This window comes from Paramisgurnus dabryanus, chromosome 2 (assembly GCF_030506205.2).
Source record: "Paramisgurnus dabryanus chromosome 2, PD_genome_1.1, whole genome shotgun sequence".
Classification (NCBI taxonomy): Eukaryota; Metazoa; Chordata; class Actinopteri; order Cypriniformes; family Cobitidae; genus Paramisgurnus; species Paramisgurnus dabryanus.
Genome location: NC_133338.1, coordinates 49,986,599 through 50,006,467, shown reverse-complemented (window position 1 = coordinate 50,006,467; position 19,869 = coordinate 49,986,599). Strand labels below are relative to the sequence as shown.

The following is a 19,869-nucleotide window of genomic DNA, read 5'->3' as shown; positions in this document are numbered from 1 at the left end:
CCCTAGCGGAGAGTACAAGAGTAGAATCCTAAATAAATAAAAGCTTGACATTAATTTTTTTGCTCACCTGCCACAGTGGCCAGTGGTTTTCCAAAGTTACTAGCCACTAAGAATTTTTGCTGGCCATAATTTTGTTGTTGGAAAAATACATTTTATATGATTAAAATTGATTTTGGCATGCTAAAAGTACTTTCTTTGACTAGATTGACACCCAAATTGAGACTACATATTAGCAGGTATATAACAGGTATTATTACAGATCGTATAATATATTAAGCTGCATGAAAAACAATTTGCCACTGTAGGGTAAGAAAAAAATCTTAAACACTTAATTCAAGAAAGCACAAATTCACTTAAATTGTATTTTTTTGTCTAAAAACTAAACTTGATTTCTTAGGTCATTTTTCTCATCAAGAAAATACATCTTGATTTAAGATTTTTTTATATTTATTTTATGATATTTACTGTCAACTGGTTTATGCAGATTGAAACACGCACTGCGTATTTTAACCACAGGATGGCGCCATGGGCTCGTTGTCAGCATTATCAAACACGATATAATTTGTCCACAATACTTGCGTTTTCTCAGATATGCAGATTCGTCGCTATCAGTCATTCTCTGGTTCATGGTTCAGCCCATTTGAGACCAAACCCCTGACCTTATTATATATTTACCTTGTTAACGTGTATGATACTATCATGATACCTGTCATATTAAACCGCGTCATTAATTCACTTATATCTGCAGAATATCAGCGAGAACAGTGATTATTTCATGTGAATTTGAGTTACTAGGCAATAGGAATGCCCACATCACATGTGCTGAGTCAATTATAGCTTGTAAAAATGAGCAGCATCATATCGAGAGACTGAGCTCAGATCAGATCAGACCCGACACACATACATACACGTGCATTCAGTCAGTCAGTCACACACACACTCTCTTACGGACATATACAGTCTCCAGATACACGTAAGTAACTTTCGTCTTTTTTAAAGAGTCACTTAACTTAACTTTAGTTTGTATTTGTATAACTCGTGCACTTTGACAGAGTTTCGCTAGTTTTGTGTCTTCCGTTGAGTTGCGCAAATGTCATCTTCAGTTCAGTTTTCTCGACAGGTTGTTTCGGTTTTACCTCACCTTCACTAAACGCTACAGTTTTATTATATCTTTGTTAAATTTTTTATTTAGTGATATTGGATCAGTGCAGTTTCAACATATCAAGTTTAGTAAAGGTGGTTTAATTTACGTCAAAATGTTGTAATATACTTTAGTAGTTTAAACTCTTAAGATACTAAAGTGTTTTGAACCTACCTAACTAAAGTACACTACAGTATTTACTACAATTTATCGATCCACAATGTTAATAGTACAGAATACTACTACAGTATACTACACAAAAGTATTCACATTGGTTTAATATTTTAAGCACTTTTATGGTGATGCAGTCTACTTTTGCCTATATATATATATATATATATATATATATATATATATATATATATATATATATATATATATATATATATATATATATACACTTTACCCTAAAATCAAAATGTTAATATTACATAATAAAAGTTTAATTAAGCGTTGTTGACTTTGACGTCATCAATTTGCATATGTAGTATAGAACGCACTGTCAATCAAGTCTATATACAGTACAGTATTACATTCACTAGAAAAGGAAGTAGGTTATTCTTTAGTATTGACATTATATTCATCAGGTATTTGACTAAATAACATTGTAATCATTGTTTTGTAAATAGATTGTGGTTATTATTAAGGGGAGTCTGGTTTTGAAATGCGTTGACTGAGTACTTTGCATATAAACAAAACAGAGAGGTGTACTAAGATAGGTTGTATAAGATTGAAATGTGTCAAATGTGTCTGTAATGTTTCTTTTAGAAGATTTAGGGGTTTGCTCTTTAACCTGCACTTAAACTTGTGTAAAGTTCAGGACAGGGGGACTTTGGTCTCTTGTTGTGGTCCTCTGGACCTGGTCTCTTACTCCGGTTGTGAGGCAGATATATTATACACCACTTTATTTCTGACAGATTCCTCTTTGTTGCATGTTTTAGATATTTGACACATTTTTACCTATTGGACTTTAAACACAGTATTGTTTACACAGATTTTGAAGTTTGCTTTCGGGAGGGCGACATACAGAAAAATGCTTTAATCCCACCAGTCACCTCAGTAAAGAATTGCTTGAAGTATTACAATGTATTTTAACTGTTTAAATATAATGCACAACAAAGCATGTGATTAAGAATATGTTTCCAGGGCATTATAGTAAGTTAAATATTGCAGTAAAGTATTATTGTAGTTTTACACCGGTAAATGCTGTTCTTCAACATCCTTTAAGATTTGTGATTCGTAGTCACAAAATCTGAGATATTTTGCTGCGAGGATGAGCAATCACATCCTCTCTCATAATAACTCTCTCTCTTTCTCTCTCTCTCTTTCATGATTCAAAGTGCATTGCTTTCACATATTGCACTGTACATTGAATCATCTCAACACACTGAAAGTTTGATAGACATTCGTCATTCTTTACATTGTATTTAAAACTTTTTGTCGGCTCGGCTGGAATGTTCTCAGTAACGCATAGCAATGCATTGGTATGAGGATACGGTTTAGATCAGATGCTGCCAGGTGCGGTTTGCCAGTCGTGTGTTCAGCACGCTCTGTACTCCAACACCGTCATGTTGCTGTTAAATGAGGAATTTTGCCTGAGCTTATTGCCATGTTGATATCAGCGCAGAGATGGTTATACTGAGGAAAGAATCTTTTTTGGCAAGACATGAAAACGACCAGGTTGTATGTAAATCTGGATGTCGAGCGCCTGTTGAACATTTAGACTGATCTGTTTAAGCGCCGGCCAAGGACGTGCCTTTATTTGGTGTTGAATGCAGAAAATGTTGGTTTTGCTATAAGGCAAGCATCACAATCACTTTTGCTTATACTTAGGATGAGGGCTTCAAACTGGCCATGTTTGTCTGGTGGATGATAATGCAGGTGAAGCTTTACATTGAAGAAGGGATCTAAAGATTATAGAGCCAAATCTAGAGATCAAAATATGATATTGTACTTACTACTGTAAATAGCCACCCGGGTATTGATTCACATGTTAGGTTTAGGTTTTAGGGTTATGTTAGGTCGATTCTTCAATTCGATTTTGATTCACAGGCACTCAGTTTGATTCAATTCAATTCTCAATTCGATTCTCAATTCGATGAAAAAAAATGTAGGCGTAATACAATTCCTTAGAGATATTTTAAATAAAGAAAAGTGAACTTCAGCTTACAAATGGAATTAATAAAAATAAATTTAAGAGCCACTACTAACCTGTATTTTATTTTTATTTTAGGCACACTTGGGTACACTAGTAATAAGATTCACGTTAATGAGCTCTTATGTTCAATGTTTGTGGAAATTAAAATAGGAAAAATTTGATTCAGGGCTTTTTAAGAACGGAAATTGAATCAACAACATAAAAAACAATGTCAATTTTTATTTTTTTTGCAAGCCCTGCTAGCAAGTACCTAACAACTGGACAGCAATGCATTTCTTGTAGCTCCATTGTTAGAGCATTGTAGTTCAAAGGTTATGGGTTTGATCCTAGAGAGCAAAATATTTACCCCTGCTCTCACTGGGGCGGTACCATTAAAAAAAAGTACAGATTTGCACCTAAAGAGTTCATATTAGTACCTTTGAGGTACATATTGGGACCATATAGAACTTATTAGTACCTCGTAGATACATAATAGTACCTCAAAAATATGTAAGTACCTCAAAGGAACATAATAGTAACTCAAAAATACATGTTAGTACCTCAAAAATACATGTTAGTACCTCAAAGGTACATAATAGTACCTAAAAATACATGTTAGTACCTCAAAGGTACATAATAGTACCTAAAAATACATGTTAGTACCTCAAAGGTACATAATAGTACCTCACAAATACATGTTAGTAACTTAAAAATACATGTTAGTACCTCAAAGGTACATAATAGTACCTAAAAATACATGTTAGTACCTCAAAGGTACATTATAGTACCTAAAAATACATGTCAGTACCTCAACGGTACATAATAGTACCTCAAACATAATACATGTTAGTACCTCAAAGGTACATAATAGTACCTAAAAATACATGTTAGTACCTCAAAGGTACATAATAATACCTCAAAAATACATGTTAGTAACTTAAAATACATGTTAGTACCTCAAAGGTACATTATAGTACCTAAAAATACATGTCAGTACCTCAACGGTACATAATAGTACCTCAAACATAATACATGTTAGTACATCAAAGGTACATAATAGTACCTCAAAAATACATGTTAGTAACTTAAAAATACATGTTAGTTACATCAAAGGTACATAATAGTACCTCAAAAATACATGTAAGTACCTCAAAAATACATGTTGGTACCTCAAAAATACATGTTAGTACCTCAAAAATACATGTAAGTACCTCAAAGGTACATAATAGTAACTTAAAAATACATGTTAGTACCTCAAAAATACATGTTAGTACCTCAAAGGTACATAATAGTACTTAAAAATACATGTTGGTACCTCAAAGGTACATAATAGTACCTCAAAAATACATGTTAGTAACTTAAAAATACATGTTAGTACCTCAAAGGTACATAATAGTATCTCAAAAATACATGTTAGTACCTCAAAGGCACATAATAGTACCTCAATGGTACATAATAGTACCTCAAAAATACATGTTAGTAACTTAAAAATACATGTTATTACCTCAAAGGTACATAATAGTACCTAAAAATACATGTTAGTACCTCAAAAATACATGTTAGTACCTCAAAGGTACATAATAGTACCTAACAATACATGTTGGTACCTCAAAGGTACATAATAGTACCTCAAAAAACATGTAAGTACCTCAAAAATATGTTAGTTCCTCAAAGGTACATAATAGTAACTCAAAAATACATGTTAGTACCTCAAAGGTACATAATAGTACCTAAAAATACATGTTAGTACCTCAAAGGTACATATAGTACCTCAAAAATACATGTTAGTAACTTAAAAATACATGTTAGTACCTCAGAGGTACATAATCGTACCTAAAAATACATCTTTGTATAGTACCTTAAAAATACATGTTAGTATCTCAAATATTTGTTTGTACCTCAAAGGTACATAATAGTACCTCAAAAATACATTTTAGTACCTCAAAAATACATGCAAGTACCTAAAAATACATGTTGGTATCTCAAAGTTACATTATAGTACCTCAAAAATACATGTTAGTACCTTAAAAATAAATGTTACAACGTCAGTGGTGCATATTAGTACCTCTATATTAGTACCAAATACATATTTATGGTATGATACATATTAGGACCTTTTTAGAGGGTACATATTTTGACAATTTTTGCTCCTAGCAGTGTATTGATAAAAAAAAATATCTAACTTGAATGTACAGAAAGTTGCTTTGGAAGGCTTTAAGAACAAATGCATAAAATGTCAACTAATATGTTTGTTTTTTTAGCATTTCTGACATCAATATAGCTCTTGTTTAATATTAAGTCGCAGAACTGGTATTTTTAATGTGTGATTAAAAGGGCAACTAACTAATAACTAACTCGCTCAGTTTGTAATTAGTGGTTTTTACCAAACCTTCATTTAATCTCAGGGAGCTCTGAAAGGGATCACAGGCGTCCAAAGTAGCCCAGTGCCAGACGCACTAAATAACCCATCATCCTTAAATTAAAGCAACATTTCTCTCTATGAGATCATCATCACGGTAAAGTGTTTTAATACATCACACTCCACACAATATTTAGGGTTTCCATGACAACAGGATTACCTTTAGCAGGCTTCAAACTGGATAGCTGTGTTTTTGCATTAGACCTCTGAACTTTTCTTTTCCTCTTTATACGCCGTTCCATGAGTTCATTGCTTCCTGTGCATTAGATTTATAAAGGGATGCCAGAAACTGTGAAAAATGTGCAGCTCTATTCAGAAAAATAATGAAGTGTCAAGATAATAGGGACTTTTAGGAGAGCATGATCTATACAATAGCATCAACAACATGAACACACAATTTAAACGCTGATGTCACAGTCAACATGAAATTGAGATTAACCCCTATTTATTCTGTAACCTTATCTATGATTTACTGCAGTAAATCATCATTACTCGTTACGCCAAAGAAATGATTATTAAAAACATCCAATTCATGAAACGTTCTCAAGTTTTTGCTGCTGGATCAAAGATTTTTTATGGATTTAGGAGTAGGGTCAGTGTGGGTTAGTGGTGGCTGGTTATAGGTCATCCGGTTAGCCATGTGCTTTTTGTTTTCTCCGGGAATACGATATCTGTCTATTCTGAGCTTGTCCGCTCTGATATCAATTCTTCTGTGCCACTATTTTTGCACTGCTGTAATGCAAGTTGATCCTCAGCGCCCAGTACTGAGACACGGATGTTTATACAGCAACATCATTTCAATGTACCGTCCTGACTGCGGATGTGCATTCGGCTCCGAACATTTATTAGGTGCTACTGCACGAAGTATAATAGGGCCGTCATGTCCTCCAGATGACCTTGTGTGTGATGTGAATCTTGCTATGATACCTTAAACATACAGGAATGTACAATATCCTAAATGTACCATTTCAGTAATATTAATACTAGTGGTTCTCAAACTGGGGGCCAGGGCATTTTTATGACATTTTATAAAATACATACATTTATCATGAATTTGTGTAATTAAACCAAAAAAAAAAAACAATAAGGCTACTAACCAACAGCACTGCTTTGTATATTTTAATATTTTCTGGCTAATTAAAATGTTATGTTTAAAAAAAAAAATCATACATTTTCTTTGGGGGGCCGCAAAGGAATGCACCGTACACAAGGGGGGCTGCACACTAAAAAAGTTTGAGAACCACTGATTAATACTAATATTACCGTATTTTCCGCACTATAAGGCGCACTTAAAAGCCTTTAATTTTCTCAAAAAATGACAGTGCGCCTTATAATCCAGAGCGCCTTATATATGGATCAAGGCAAACTCCGGGCGCGTGGACGCTTCGGCGGCCGGCTTGCGCGTGGACGCTTCGGCGGCCGGCTTGCGCGTGGACGCTTCGGCGGCCGGCTTGCGCGAGGACGCTTCGGCGGCGCGAGGATCAGACTGTTTCATTTACAACATGTTTACTGAATTAGGGAAAAGTTCCCTTCCACGTTTGGGAGAAGAGTGAGCAAGGCTGGGAGATATTGTTGATATGCACATCAACGTTTGAACAACGTCACCATGGTGAACTGAGTTTTCAGAAGGCTTAATTAAGTTTGACTTTATCTGACATTCCCTTTAGCACAGCTCCATCTAGTGGATGCATAACGCAAACCCAGTCAAACGTATTGCAGGAAATTTTTTTTCTATGCGCCTTATAACCCGGTGCGCCCTATATATTAAAAAAATTCTAAAATAGGCCATTCATTAAAGGTGCGCCTTATAATCCGGTGCGCCTTATAGTGCGGAAAATACGGTAATATATTAAAGGGACACTCCACTTTTTTTGAAAATAGACTTATTTTGTAGCTCCCCTAGAGTTAAACATTTGATTTTTACCGAATTGGAATCCATTCAGCTGATCTCTGGGTCTGGTGGTACCACTTTTAGCATAGCTTAGCATAATCCACTGAATCTGATTAGACCATTAGCATCACTCTCAAAAATAACCAATGATATCACGCAGCGCCCGAAAATCGTCCCCTTGGTTACTTTCAATAGCAGGGGACTATTTTCCGGAACTACGTAATATCATTGCGTCTGCTGCAGCCATGTTACGGCAACAAAGTCCTTGATTATTACGCCAGAATGAGAGTGTAGTTCCTGACCATATCTGCCTAGAAAATCGCAACTTTTAATTTTCCGTCGGTCTTAGTACACAATGTAACTACAGAAGAGTCAAGTTTTAAATAGAAAAAAATCAGAACTCTTTTGATCATTTTTGAGTGCGATGCTAATGGTCTAATCGGATTCAATGGATTATGCTAAGCTATGCTAAAAGTGGTACCGCCAGACCCGAAGATCAGCTGAATGGATTCCAAAATCGTAAAAATCAAATGTTTAACTCTAGGGGAGCTGGAAAATAAGTCTATTTTCAAAATATTATTGTTATTATTATTAATATAATACGTTTTATTTATAAAACGCCTTTCCCAAGCTCGGATTACAAAATGGTAAAAATCAAATGTTTAACTCTAGGGGAGCTGGATAATAGGTTTATTTTCCAAAAAAAATTATATTATAATTATATATGATATAATTATATTCTTAATATTAAAGTGACAATTTAAAATTATTATTATTATTATTAGGGATGCACCGTTAGGATTTTTTTGGGCCGATACCGATACCGATTTAAACAGACAACTTCTGTCTGATACCGATGTCGATACCGATATTAAACACTTGTATACAATACTAATACAGTTGGTCTATTAGCTAGTTTATTTCTGCATACAATTATTTTTACTGAACATGGATTTGATCTAATTAACATTCAACTGACCAACATAATAAGAGAGGCACAAATTAAGCTAAAACAAATATAATAAGACAGCATGACAACCTTCAAAGGTGGTTTTTGCTATTTAGCATTTATTTTATTAACAACATTAACTAATTTTTTACATATAATGGATTTCTTTTAGTGATGCACCGATGTATCGGCCGCCGATATTTATCGGCCGATTTTTGATGAATTTGAAACCATCGGCATATCGGCAATAGCACGAGAAAGGCCGATACCGATTGTTTATTAATTAACTGCATAAAGAAATCCATTATATGTAAAAAATTAGTTAATGTTGTTAATAAAATAAATGCTGAATAGCAAAAACCACCTTTGAAGGTTGTCATGCTGTCTTATTATATTTGTTTTAGCTTAATTTGTGCCTCTCTTATTAGGTTGGCCAGTTGAATGTTAATTAGATAAAATCCATGTTCAGTAAAAATAATTTGGGCCAGAAATAAACTAGCTAATAGACCAACTGTATAGTATTGTATACAAGTGTTTAACATCGGCATCGGTATCGGCCAGAAGTTGTCTGTTTAAATCGGTATCGGTATAAGCCCAAAAAAATCCTATCGGTGCATCCCTAATTTCTTTATGCAGTTAATTAATAAACAATCGGTATCGGCCTTTCTCGTGCTATTGCCGATATGCAGATGGTTTCAAATTCATCAAAAATCGGCCGATAAATATCGGCGGCCAATACATCGGTGCATCACTAATTATTATGTTTTTTTTTTTTGCATTGTGACATTATTTTTTATCTCATATATGAATTATATTCCCCAATATTTTACAGGTGGCTCCAAAGAACTAGACTCATTTAAAATGCTTAGTCATCTCAGCAAATGGTTTTCCTCCTGAGTGCTCTGCCAAACTTGTATGAGTGTCTTTAGATAAATACCCTCCTGTAAAGGGTCAGACAGTCTCGACAGGAGTCAGTCCACAGCTGCACCGTCTCACACTTATACTTCTGTGTGAATAAAGGATTTTCTCTTCACTAACTGTAGATATCACATCATTCGTACTTCTGTTCAAGACAGCTTCCTTTAGTTTTGGCAATGGTTCATAAACCACAGGCCTTTGCTTATGAAACTTTGGGAGTGCTGGGGAAAGGTTAGGCTCCCGTGTGGGATTCTGGGAAACATTGTTTTCTGAGATTGCCATGCAGCTATCAGGCGCAATGTTTGTCTGCACATCAGATGGAGGTTCCTTCCTGGTTTTCTTTGTTAAAGGTGGTAATTAACGCCAGCTCTCGCCGGGTTTCCTCATTGACATCGGCTTCCTTTGTTTGGTCTGATAGCTGGAAGCTCTTTGCAGCAACAACAGCACATTGCACGCTCCATGCGTGGGATCTGTTTTTCTTGCGGTCATTTGCCTTTTGCAGCCAGACTGTGTCGTATTGGACTCTGTCCTCTTAAAATAACATAAAAGGTTCTCATGCTAATGAATGGGTGTGGACTTGAGTTCTTTATTTTGGATACAGTCACACAGCATGCAAGCCAAATGTAAAACAGAGCTAAATCAGTGCTTTATATACTATTTGTATATAGTGTTGCTATAGCTCAATTGATAGAGCATTGTGTTAGACGTGCAAAGGTTCAATCCCCAGGGAAACACACACACAATACAGTCTTGCTAAAATGTTTACTTTGTAATTTACTTTCATATGCATAAATGTAAATATACAATTATAGGTAAAAGTATTGTGTCGGTGTGTCATCTGAGACAAATTTAGTCTTGACAAGGCAGTGCTGTTGAAGGATATTCAACATCCCTGGAAATCCCATCAAGGCATTAAAAATTACAGTTAGTTGTGTTTTAATAACAGCACTGTCACAGTAATTCCCAGTAATTTCTTTTTCCAGTGGGTGTATGCAGAAGTCCTGTATGTCTTCACGGGTTTAACTGGTGTTTTGTGGGTTCAAACCGTCTGCCCGCAGTGACTCTTTCCATTCTGTCAGATGGTGAAGTCATGGTATGCAAGTCAGCACAATGCAAAGACCAAATGAAGAGGACACTGTGCTACCTCTCACTGCCCATGAGGAATGCTTCTGCAGACGGATCTAATAGCTGCTCTCCTCCATCCCTGAAGCTTAACATGCCAGACTTTCTTAGTTATAGTTATTGACACATTTTAATTTAGGCTTCCAAGCAGACGTGCTAAAAGACCACATTTTATTCTTGTTTTGTGTTTAGACACAGTGCCTACTGTTGTGGTAAAGCTGTTGCATGCTTAACATGAGTAGGGCTGCAACAACGGATCTATAAAATTGATAAAAAACGATAATTAAATTGTTTTTTAAGTCAGACGCTGTTTCTTCAAACAGTGCGAGCTGATTGCTCAGATTGAAAATAATGTCATTAATAGCCTCTTTCACACAGTAATTCTGGTAAATTACCATGAATTTACCAGAATGAATTTACCAGTAAATACAAAAATGTGCTGTTCACACATGCAGTGACATTCCGTCTTTTTACCAGTAAGACATCATTCACACATCAGTATCAAAATACCGGTAAATTCGGAGAGAAAGCGGAAGTTACCTGTGGCGCGCGGCCGGCGAGCTCCGTCCGTGTCGTATTTGTAAACGGCGGGTTATGACTTAATATCCACGGTCCGTATTTTGTTGTTTTCACATCTGTGGCAAACGGTCGCGAAGTTGCTCGTGACCAAACAACATTGCGTTAGGCGGCGTCAAACGGAACCTGCGCGTTTGCACATTAGGCTTCACAGATGGTGTGCTAAGGACGTCGGCAATTTGGCAATTAGATGGTAAGCTGTTTTAAACAACTTTGGTGAAGAAATGTGGATGTTAACTTCAGGTGTGCTCGACTTTTAAGCAACATGTGTGTGGAAACGTCCGTAAACAGTCTGCGTCACCTGTATAAAAAACTTTCTGATTGGTCCGCCCGATCTGTCAGCGCTGTCTGACGTCATCTAAATGCCGGTAATGCTATATTTTTCGTTCACACACAGCGCTTACCGGCAAATTACCGTTAATCTTACAGCCTGTCTTACTGGTAAATTGGGAGCACTGATTTACCGGAAAGGTTCTGTTCACACATGACATGTTAACTGCAATTTACCAGTAAATTACCAGTAAAGACTGTATGTGTGAAAGGGACTAATGACTTACCCTCATGTCGTTCCAAACTCGTAAGACCTCCGTACATCTTCGTAACACAGTTTAAGATGTTTTAGATTTAATCCGAGAGCTTGTTGACGCTTCATAGAAAATCTATGTATGGTATACTGTCCATGTCCAGAAAGGTAATAAAAACATAATCAAAGTAGTCCATGTGACATCAGTGGGTCAGTTAGAATGTGTTGAAGCATCGAAAATACTTTTTGGTCCAAAAATAACAAAAATTACGACTTTATTCAGCATTGTCTTCTCTTCCACGTCTGTTGTGAAGCGCATGCGTGAGGCTAAAGTCATGTGACTGCAGGATGACGTGCTTCAGACACGTTTGCGAAGTTTTTTTTCCCAAACTTACAGCGTGCGTCTCCCTCAGACTGTAAACGAAGCCTGGGCGCACGATAAACAAAAAACAGATGGGGCGCACCAGATAACACGTCAGCCACGTCAGTGCAGTCATGTGACTTTAGTTTCATGCATGCGCTTCACAACAGACGCGGAAGAGAAGACAATGCTGAATAAAGTCGTAATTTTTGTTATTTTTGGACCAAAATTTATAAATTTTTGTATTAATTTTAGTTGATGTCAATACAGTTATTCATTTAGTTCATGGTGCATTCATTCATGTTAAAGGTTACAGAATGATTGAACGGGGTATTTATCCTTGTTCTGTGATGTGACATGTAGACAAAACATTTTTTGTTTGGGTCTCTAATGCCTTAGAAGCTTCATAAAAACCTCTCTCAGATAGCTCTATTAGGGTGGGGGATTTTAAACAAGTGGTTTTGCATCTATTTGGCTCCCCCTACTGGCTTAACTTGCAATCTCATTACTGATTGGCTGACTTTGCTAAATGTAGCCAATTATTTTAAAGTGGAGGGGCAGTGAGATGCCTGTGATGTCATAAGCATCAGTTTTTCAGATTGGGCCGTTTTCTGGCTGACATTTCTAAAAGAGGGATTTCTATGAGACTGAGATGTTTAGCATGTCTAGCACTTTTTGTATGTTCGTGAATGCGGGTAGACTACCATTATTCAACAAAGACAAGGTAAAAATGGTTTTTCATTCTCTGTCCCCTTTAATAGTTACAACGCTTGATTTTATAAATGTATTAGTAAATGCCAAAATTAACATTAACTAAGATTACTAAATGCTATAGAAGTATTGATCATTGTAAGTTACCTTCATATTTTTTTATAATTATTATAGGAACGCACTTTGCATCATATTTGACCTCAGAGTCAGAGCACATAATTATTACGCGCCCTCTCTAGGGGTGAAGCTAGATATATACATTAAGAAATGGACTTTGAACTATCATCTTTGTACACAGTTAATCCGCAACCATGCAAAATGATGGCGCCAGTGCTGTTGCGTCTGGGTTTATATATTTCAATAATAATTAATTGCATCCAGAATGAAGCACACACATGATTAAAACAGTGAAAATCTTAGAAAAGCGAAGAACTGGTCATATTTTTGCAATGAAACAAAGTGAAAGATGAAAAGATGCTTAAAAGATTTTGAGGTTGTATGCAAAATACACTTAAAAATCCACGTCTCCCCTTAGTTTCAACGTGCATGATGCCTCTGAATGAAAGTTTCAGGCTTTGTTCAGAATGCATACTACTATACTATTCTTATCATTTCTACAGTATCTATGCAGTATGCAGTTGCAGAAATGTTTTTATTTCCTAAAAGAAAAAAAGTTTTTTGGTGTCTTTGTGTGAGGTCTACTGAGACAGTAAATGGGTCTAATTCAACATTAACAATTGTGATTGCCATGCAACAAAATTTTAGCAAATCACTAGATTGCTTAAAATAATGAGCAGCACAAAACATGATTTTCTCTTTTTTATAATTTGACATCAAAGTTGAAAGTGGACTTAAAGAGTACGTGGGCTTAATAGGTACACTTAGCAAAAACAAACTGATTGTAAAGTGTCACCAGGAAATGGTGTTTGCGGCTGCAATATTTGTTCAGTTTTCGTCCAGCGAGGTGCCTGCACAGAGTCTCTTCTCACTTCTCATGTAAATAAGAGGTGTGGTCTAATGCAGAAGTATGTCAGGCGGCTGACTGATGGAATGCAGTGCATGTGAACGCGTGAGCTCGACTGACTCCAGAGGGAGTTCATCTAACACCCGCATGACAAGAGCTGACACATCTCTTCTCTTAGGTCACCAAAACAATTTCCTAAACACACCACCAGTGCTGAGACCCTGCATGCCTTAAACTGCCTGTACTATATTACACAGACTCACTGTTCAACTTCATATATATATAAAAAAGTTTATGATCTGCACAAAGATATATTGTACTGTGAAAAATGTACATTTGAACTGCCTTAATTTAAAAACACTTGGTCTGACATATCTTAACATATTAACAACTATTGCGATATGGGATACAATAATGCTTTGAGTTTGTAAAATCGATTTGAATAATAATAAAATACATTTAAAAACTGAAAATTATATAACAACGTACATGTTTCACATGTGACATGTGATGTCAGAAGGGGATATAGTTCCGCCCCTTAATCTGCACTATTCAACCATGCCACTGCCATTTAGTGCAGAGATCAGCTCATTTGCATTTTAAGGACAGACCCAAAAATGGCACATTTTTGCTCACACCTACAAAGTGGCAATTTTAACATGTTATAATAAATTATCTATATGGTATTTACTTCACATACGTACTCTGGGACACCAAAGATTTATTTGACATCTTAAAAAAGTCTTGTGAAATGCCGCTTTTAAAATCATTTAGTTATTGCAGGGCTCCAGACTGGCACCAAATGGTGGCATTTTGCCGCCAAAATTTTTGAGTGTGCCACTGAATTTTATATCCAGTCGCACATGTGCGACCAGCAAATTTTACCTATGTGACACTGAATTTGAAACAGCACATCTATCATTAAAGTATTTATTAGTAATACAGTGGAAATTAGTAGAAATGTAAATATTTGGTTAGCATGTTGATTTGTGTGTGCCCCTACATTTTCTCGTTGTGCCCCTAAAATTTTCATTTGGGGGCCACTGTGCTCCTAGTGAAAAAAGTTAGTCTGGAGCCCTGTATTGGAAACCATTGCTGCGAGAGTATTGCCACATTTGTGGTATATCCGATAATTTGGATATATCCCTACAGCCCATCAATTGAGCTACAGGAACAAGAAGGACTTTTGAAAAGCACCGAAATGCTCGGGACGCTTCATAGATACACCCATTAGTCACTTCTCTTGGCTTGTATCGCAGCTTCATGTCTGTTTTTTAAATAACGGTTCATTCGAAAATAAGTTCCAATCGTGTTCCACAAAAGAAATAAAACAAATGTCAAATTTCAACGAACGTGACTAATTGTTGACCGAATTGTCATCATTTTTGGGAAAACTTTCCCTTTAGGAGTTGAACAAGCTGGGATAAAATATATAGAGAGATCTGCAAGTATTATCTGTTTGAACTGGATGTCTCATCTCCAGTAAAAATATTTGTTTTAATGGGCTTTCAAGTAGTCTCCAGCCTTCAAATCCAAGAACATGATTGCATTTCAACACTTTGCATATTATGAATATTTAGACATTGTGGTTAGAAATAAATATACATCGACTGGGTGATGTACATGGCAACAGAAAGGGTCTCACCCTCGATGTGGTGTTAGGTTTGTTCTTGAAAGCGTGTTTATGCTTTTTGATGTCTCTCTTTAAAGTCTGTTTATTATTTTGAGGAAGTTAAAGGACTTTGAAATCTTATAGGGGAGTTCACTGAAAATACACGCCGGTGTAGCCATGTGTCCCCGGCTCACCCAAAAACATCCATCTCTGTCCAGTTTGCGGTTGGGCAAAGTGAGGCGTTTTTTTTTGTTTTTCTATGCATGTTAAATGCGCCTGACTTGCAGTTTTTGCTATTTTTAGTAAAGAGCGAACACGCGGCTGTCAAGGAATGAAGGTGTGTATTTGACGTCAAGCCATTGTCTAGATGTAACAGATACTTGCTTTGTCCTTTTCTTTTAGTTAAAAGAAATCAGATTTAATCATTCCTGTGCATTTTGATGAATCAGATTGTGAAGCAACAGATTCCTGCAGTATGGCCTCCTGCCATAAACAATAATGCTATACAGTACGTCAGCCTAAATTTCTGAAAATTAAAAAATCATTCTTGTTTATTTTCAGCAGAAGAATGTCAGTATTGTTTAGCTGAGAGATATTTGTTGCCTGTTTTCTATTTCGTAAAGACGTTCGAGGGTTTTATACCACACATGAAATCACAAAACAATAAAATGTGATTGCTAAAGGCAACATCGCTGTTACTATCGCTTAGAGTTAAGATTATGGATTGGACAAGAACGAGACCCTTACGATTAAACTTTGGCACGTAAGTCATCCTGCAAATACTTTTTGCTACGGACATGAATAATGCTATGAATTAAGCAGATGTGTCCTATTACTTTTCTAAGCTATCAGACTTTTTGCATGACAGAAAGTTAAACATTGACGTGGGGCTGAAGGATACTTAAACCATATGTGAAAAAGTTATTTTTTGTGATTTACTACTACAAAAAAAAAACATCCTAGGTAATGTAAAGGACATTCTGTGAAAATATAACCTTGATATGTTTTTAAATTGACTGAGTAAAGCCATGTCACTAAAGCTGTCAATAAAATCATTACATTAAGTATTTAAAATCATTTATATAAATGAAAACTTGAGTACTGTATCTTGAAATCTGCCAGCAATAAACACAAAATACCAGTTTTCGTATTTTTTTTGTCTGTGACTAATGGGATTATGAGACAACATAACATATTGTATTGTGTTATATTATATATCATGTATGGTACCGAGTTTTGTATAGGCAAGCATCATCCACACTGTTTTCAGAAAATGTGCAAATCTGTCAATTTCTTTTTGTCATTTCAGGTCTGGTATGAATGAGAAGACCAGAAGTTGTATATAACCGTCCACCGTGGACTAAAAATAACGGAGCGAGCTAAAAATCAGCAAAGCGTCCACGGGACAGACGATGGGTGAAGCTGAAAATGAGAAGAATCAGTCTGGACGGCTGTTTGAGAACTTCGTCCAGGCCTCTGACTGTAAAAGCACCCTGCAGGCTTTTAATATTTTGTGCCGTTACCTGAAGCTCGACCCCCAGGAGCACCGCACCTTCTACAGCAGTTTGAGGAACACGGTGACCTGCTGGAAAGCCAAAGCCCTTTGGAGCAAACTAGACAAGAGAGCCAGCCAGAAAGAGTACAGAAAAGGCAAAGCCTGTGAGGGCACCAAGGTAATCTGTTATAATTTATATGAAATCTTTATAGAGTAAACATTTAGATGGTGTAAAAGATTCCATATTTTTCGGCAAAAGATTCGTCCTAATTCTGGGACTGTGATTGCAGCATTGTATGACATCATTGTGTATGATGTCAGTGGCAGATGTTGTTGGTTAAACCAGTTTGCTGTGATTTTAGGGCAACCGGATTCAGTCCTGTTTTGCTGTAGGAGCTCAGTCCTTCATGTAAAGGTTGTGCATACTTTGTACATCTATGTGCTGTAGCTGTTTATGTAAAGATACACATGCATATGCATGCCATGCATACAAACACTTACTGATAAAATGTATAACTTTTATTGCACTGTTCAAGTATCTTTGGATAGAAGCGTCTACCAAATGCATAAATGTTGCAAAAGTTGCTTTAGCTTTCTGTGATCCTTGAAAGACATTTGGGCACTTCCTGTTTTTTTTTATTCAACCTAAAACATACACAGTTTTTAATAAGACAATCACCCTATTGTTTATAATTAACAGGCAGTAATAAATAATGTAAAAAAAATTTAAAATAGATATTATGACCTATCTGTTGACTTTGGGTGGTTAAGGGCGGGGCATGCGCAAAGTGACATCACTTTGCACAGAAAACACCAAAAGCTTGTCCCATGAGGTTTAACTGAGATAAAAAAAACTAGTAAGCAGATTTTTATCATTACAGGGCGTTTGTGTACACAAAAAGCGTATGTATGGACTTATCTAACTCTAGGGGATACGGTGAATAAGCTAATATCCCAAAAAGTCGGTGTGTTTCTTTAATTACGTTTAACCGTAACAGTGTCACGGCTCGAAAACCCCTGTCCGGCTTCAACCGATTTAAGCAATAAGATGAGATAAACACGTTCATTCATGTATGCTTTATTATTATTTCTTTAGACAGATCTATCTTTTTTATTCATTTTCCATTAGATGATGTGATCTGATGAGTTCCTGGAAAGCTCCTTTCCACTTTGTTTGTTGCTTTCGCGATTGCTGTGCAGGTTACTCCTGGGTCATAAAATTCACCCATTTATCACAACATACGCAGACAGACTTGTTGATTTGTCCTGTGTTTATATGAAAATCTGATTAACTCACTTGTGTTTTATCTGAACCAGTTGAAAATTTATATCACAACCCCAATTAAGTGATTCTCACGAAATCCAGACTTAGAAGGTGTCCAAGCATCTGAATTTTTTAAAAGCCATTGAAGCCACTTTTTTTGCACATATAAGATTAAGGTCTGAACTTACTATAACCTTTCTGTTTAGAAAATTTCTTATAGAATTATTTACATTTTTTTTAGATTATCATTATCAAAAATTATCATTACCGCAACAAGATATTCCATTAAATGTATGCATTTACAAACTCATGTTTCGGTAATGAGAACTACAATGTTGTCTAGGTACTATGACAAACAAAATTTCAACTTTTATCTGGAGAGAAAAAATAAGAACTGCTTACCTGGTAGCCATCTTGAGTGTCACAGTCAATTATGTCCCTTCCAACATTTCTTTTTGAAAATGTTAGTACATTGAGGGCTTAAACAATGATTGAAAATTTTTGCGGAGGATGAGAAAATGGTTCTTGGACACATTTATATTCCTTATTATTGTCTCTACATTTACCAATGATCACCAAATACCACATGTTTCTTTACTGTAAATGTTTATAGTATAACATGCACCAAAGCTTTAGATATTTTTGATTTTTTAATTATAAATATTTCTATGTCAAACAACCCAAATCCAGTCATGGACACGTTGCGGTAATGAAAATGTTTCCCTTAAATGTGGAAAAAACAACAAAATTGGTTTGTATGATGTCATTTGAAATCATGTGCAAAATAATACATGAACAGATGTCTGTAACTGTATGCTTCTTATTTTGATAGCATTTACATTTTTTATAAAAAAATTTCATGTCATCTCATATTAAGTCTAATTTCGCGAGAATCACCCAAATGTGCCATGATTAATGTTATTTATTTGATGTTTATGCAAACAAAAGTGCACAATAACTGTTAAATTAGGTTTGCATAAGTAAATACTTTTTTTTACTAGAAATTAAATAATGCTAATAATCGTGGTGATTTTGGTCACTATAATGTGATGTAAAATCTCCATACCGTTTCATCTCTATTTAATATATGCTGGTTTATTACAGACCTTCAAGTCTCTGAGGCTCATTATAACATTGGTGCAGAGACAGGATCTCTCAGCAGATGTGATTATTTCTGAAGATCAGACTTCTGACGTGTTCATTATGAAAAGTTGTGAAAATGTTCTGCTTCACACACTTTGAAAGTCTGTGTTAAACAGACCCAGCTTCTTGTTGGCATCTGTGTTTCAGATCGAGCAGAATTTAATAAGTTCAAGTCATAGTGGCAATAAACGCCCCACTAACTTTTCTCGTGTGAAGAAAGGTATGAAGCTTTTTTTAGGATATAATTTGCCCCTTGGTAATTATTTACAGTACTCCTGAGTAAGGTCTGTTCTCCATACGTGAATTAAATCCAGCGATGTGTTCATGCAGACAGATCAGGTATGCTGTAACTTCACAATGCATCATTATTATAAAAGTATTTAAACAGAGAATGTGGATGATTTCCCACTTTCCAGTCTGAATTTCATCGCAGGTACACCCTGTACGGATATCAGACTACTTTGAACGGGTTTGCATGCGATATCTGTTTCTGTTGACGTGATAATCATGAGACAGCGGTGCCAAAATAACACTTTATGAAATGTGTTAAAGGTGAAGTCTTTGCATTGTGCACCACTAGCAATGCCAAAGAGTATTACATTAACGGTGTGGATATGTCTGAGCCCCACAATAGGCCAACGCA

General features: G+C 35.8%; 1 protein-coding gene across 7 annotated transcripts in view; it reads left to right on the top strand.

Annotated features, from left to right (window-relative positions):
• Positions 1-866: 866 nt before the first annotated feature.
• The window catches only part of mical2a (microtubule associated monooxygenase, calponin and LIM domain containing 2a), a 76,318-nt gene continuing 57,315 nt past the window's right edge, over positions 867-19,869 (top strand). For 6 of the 7 annotated variants that reach the window (XM_065261552.1, XM_065261550.1, XM_065261549.1 and 3 more), the window contains exons 1-2: positions 867-973; positions 16,634-16,997. In XM_065261552.1, coding sequence (XP_065117624.1) covers positions 16,737-16,997 — 261 coding nt within the window. In that variant the 5' untranslated portion in view covers positions 867-973; positions 16,634-16,736. Of the gene's footprint in view, positions 974-16,633; positions 16,998-19,869 lie in introns of those variants that run through there. The other variant, XM_065261551.2, reaches the window with a different exon arrangement.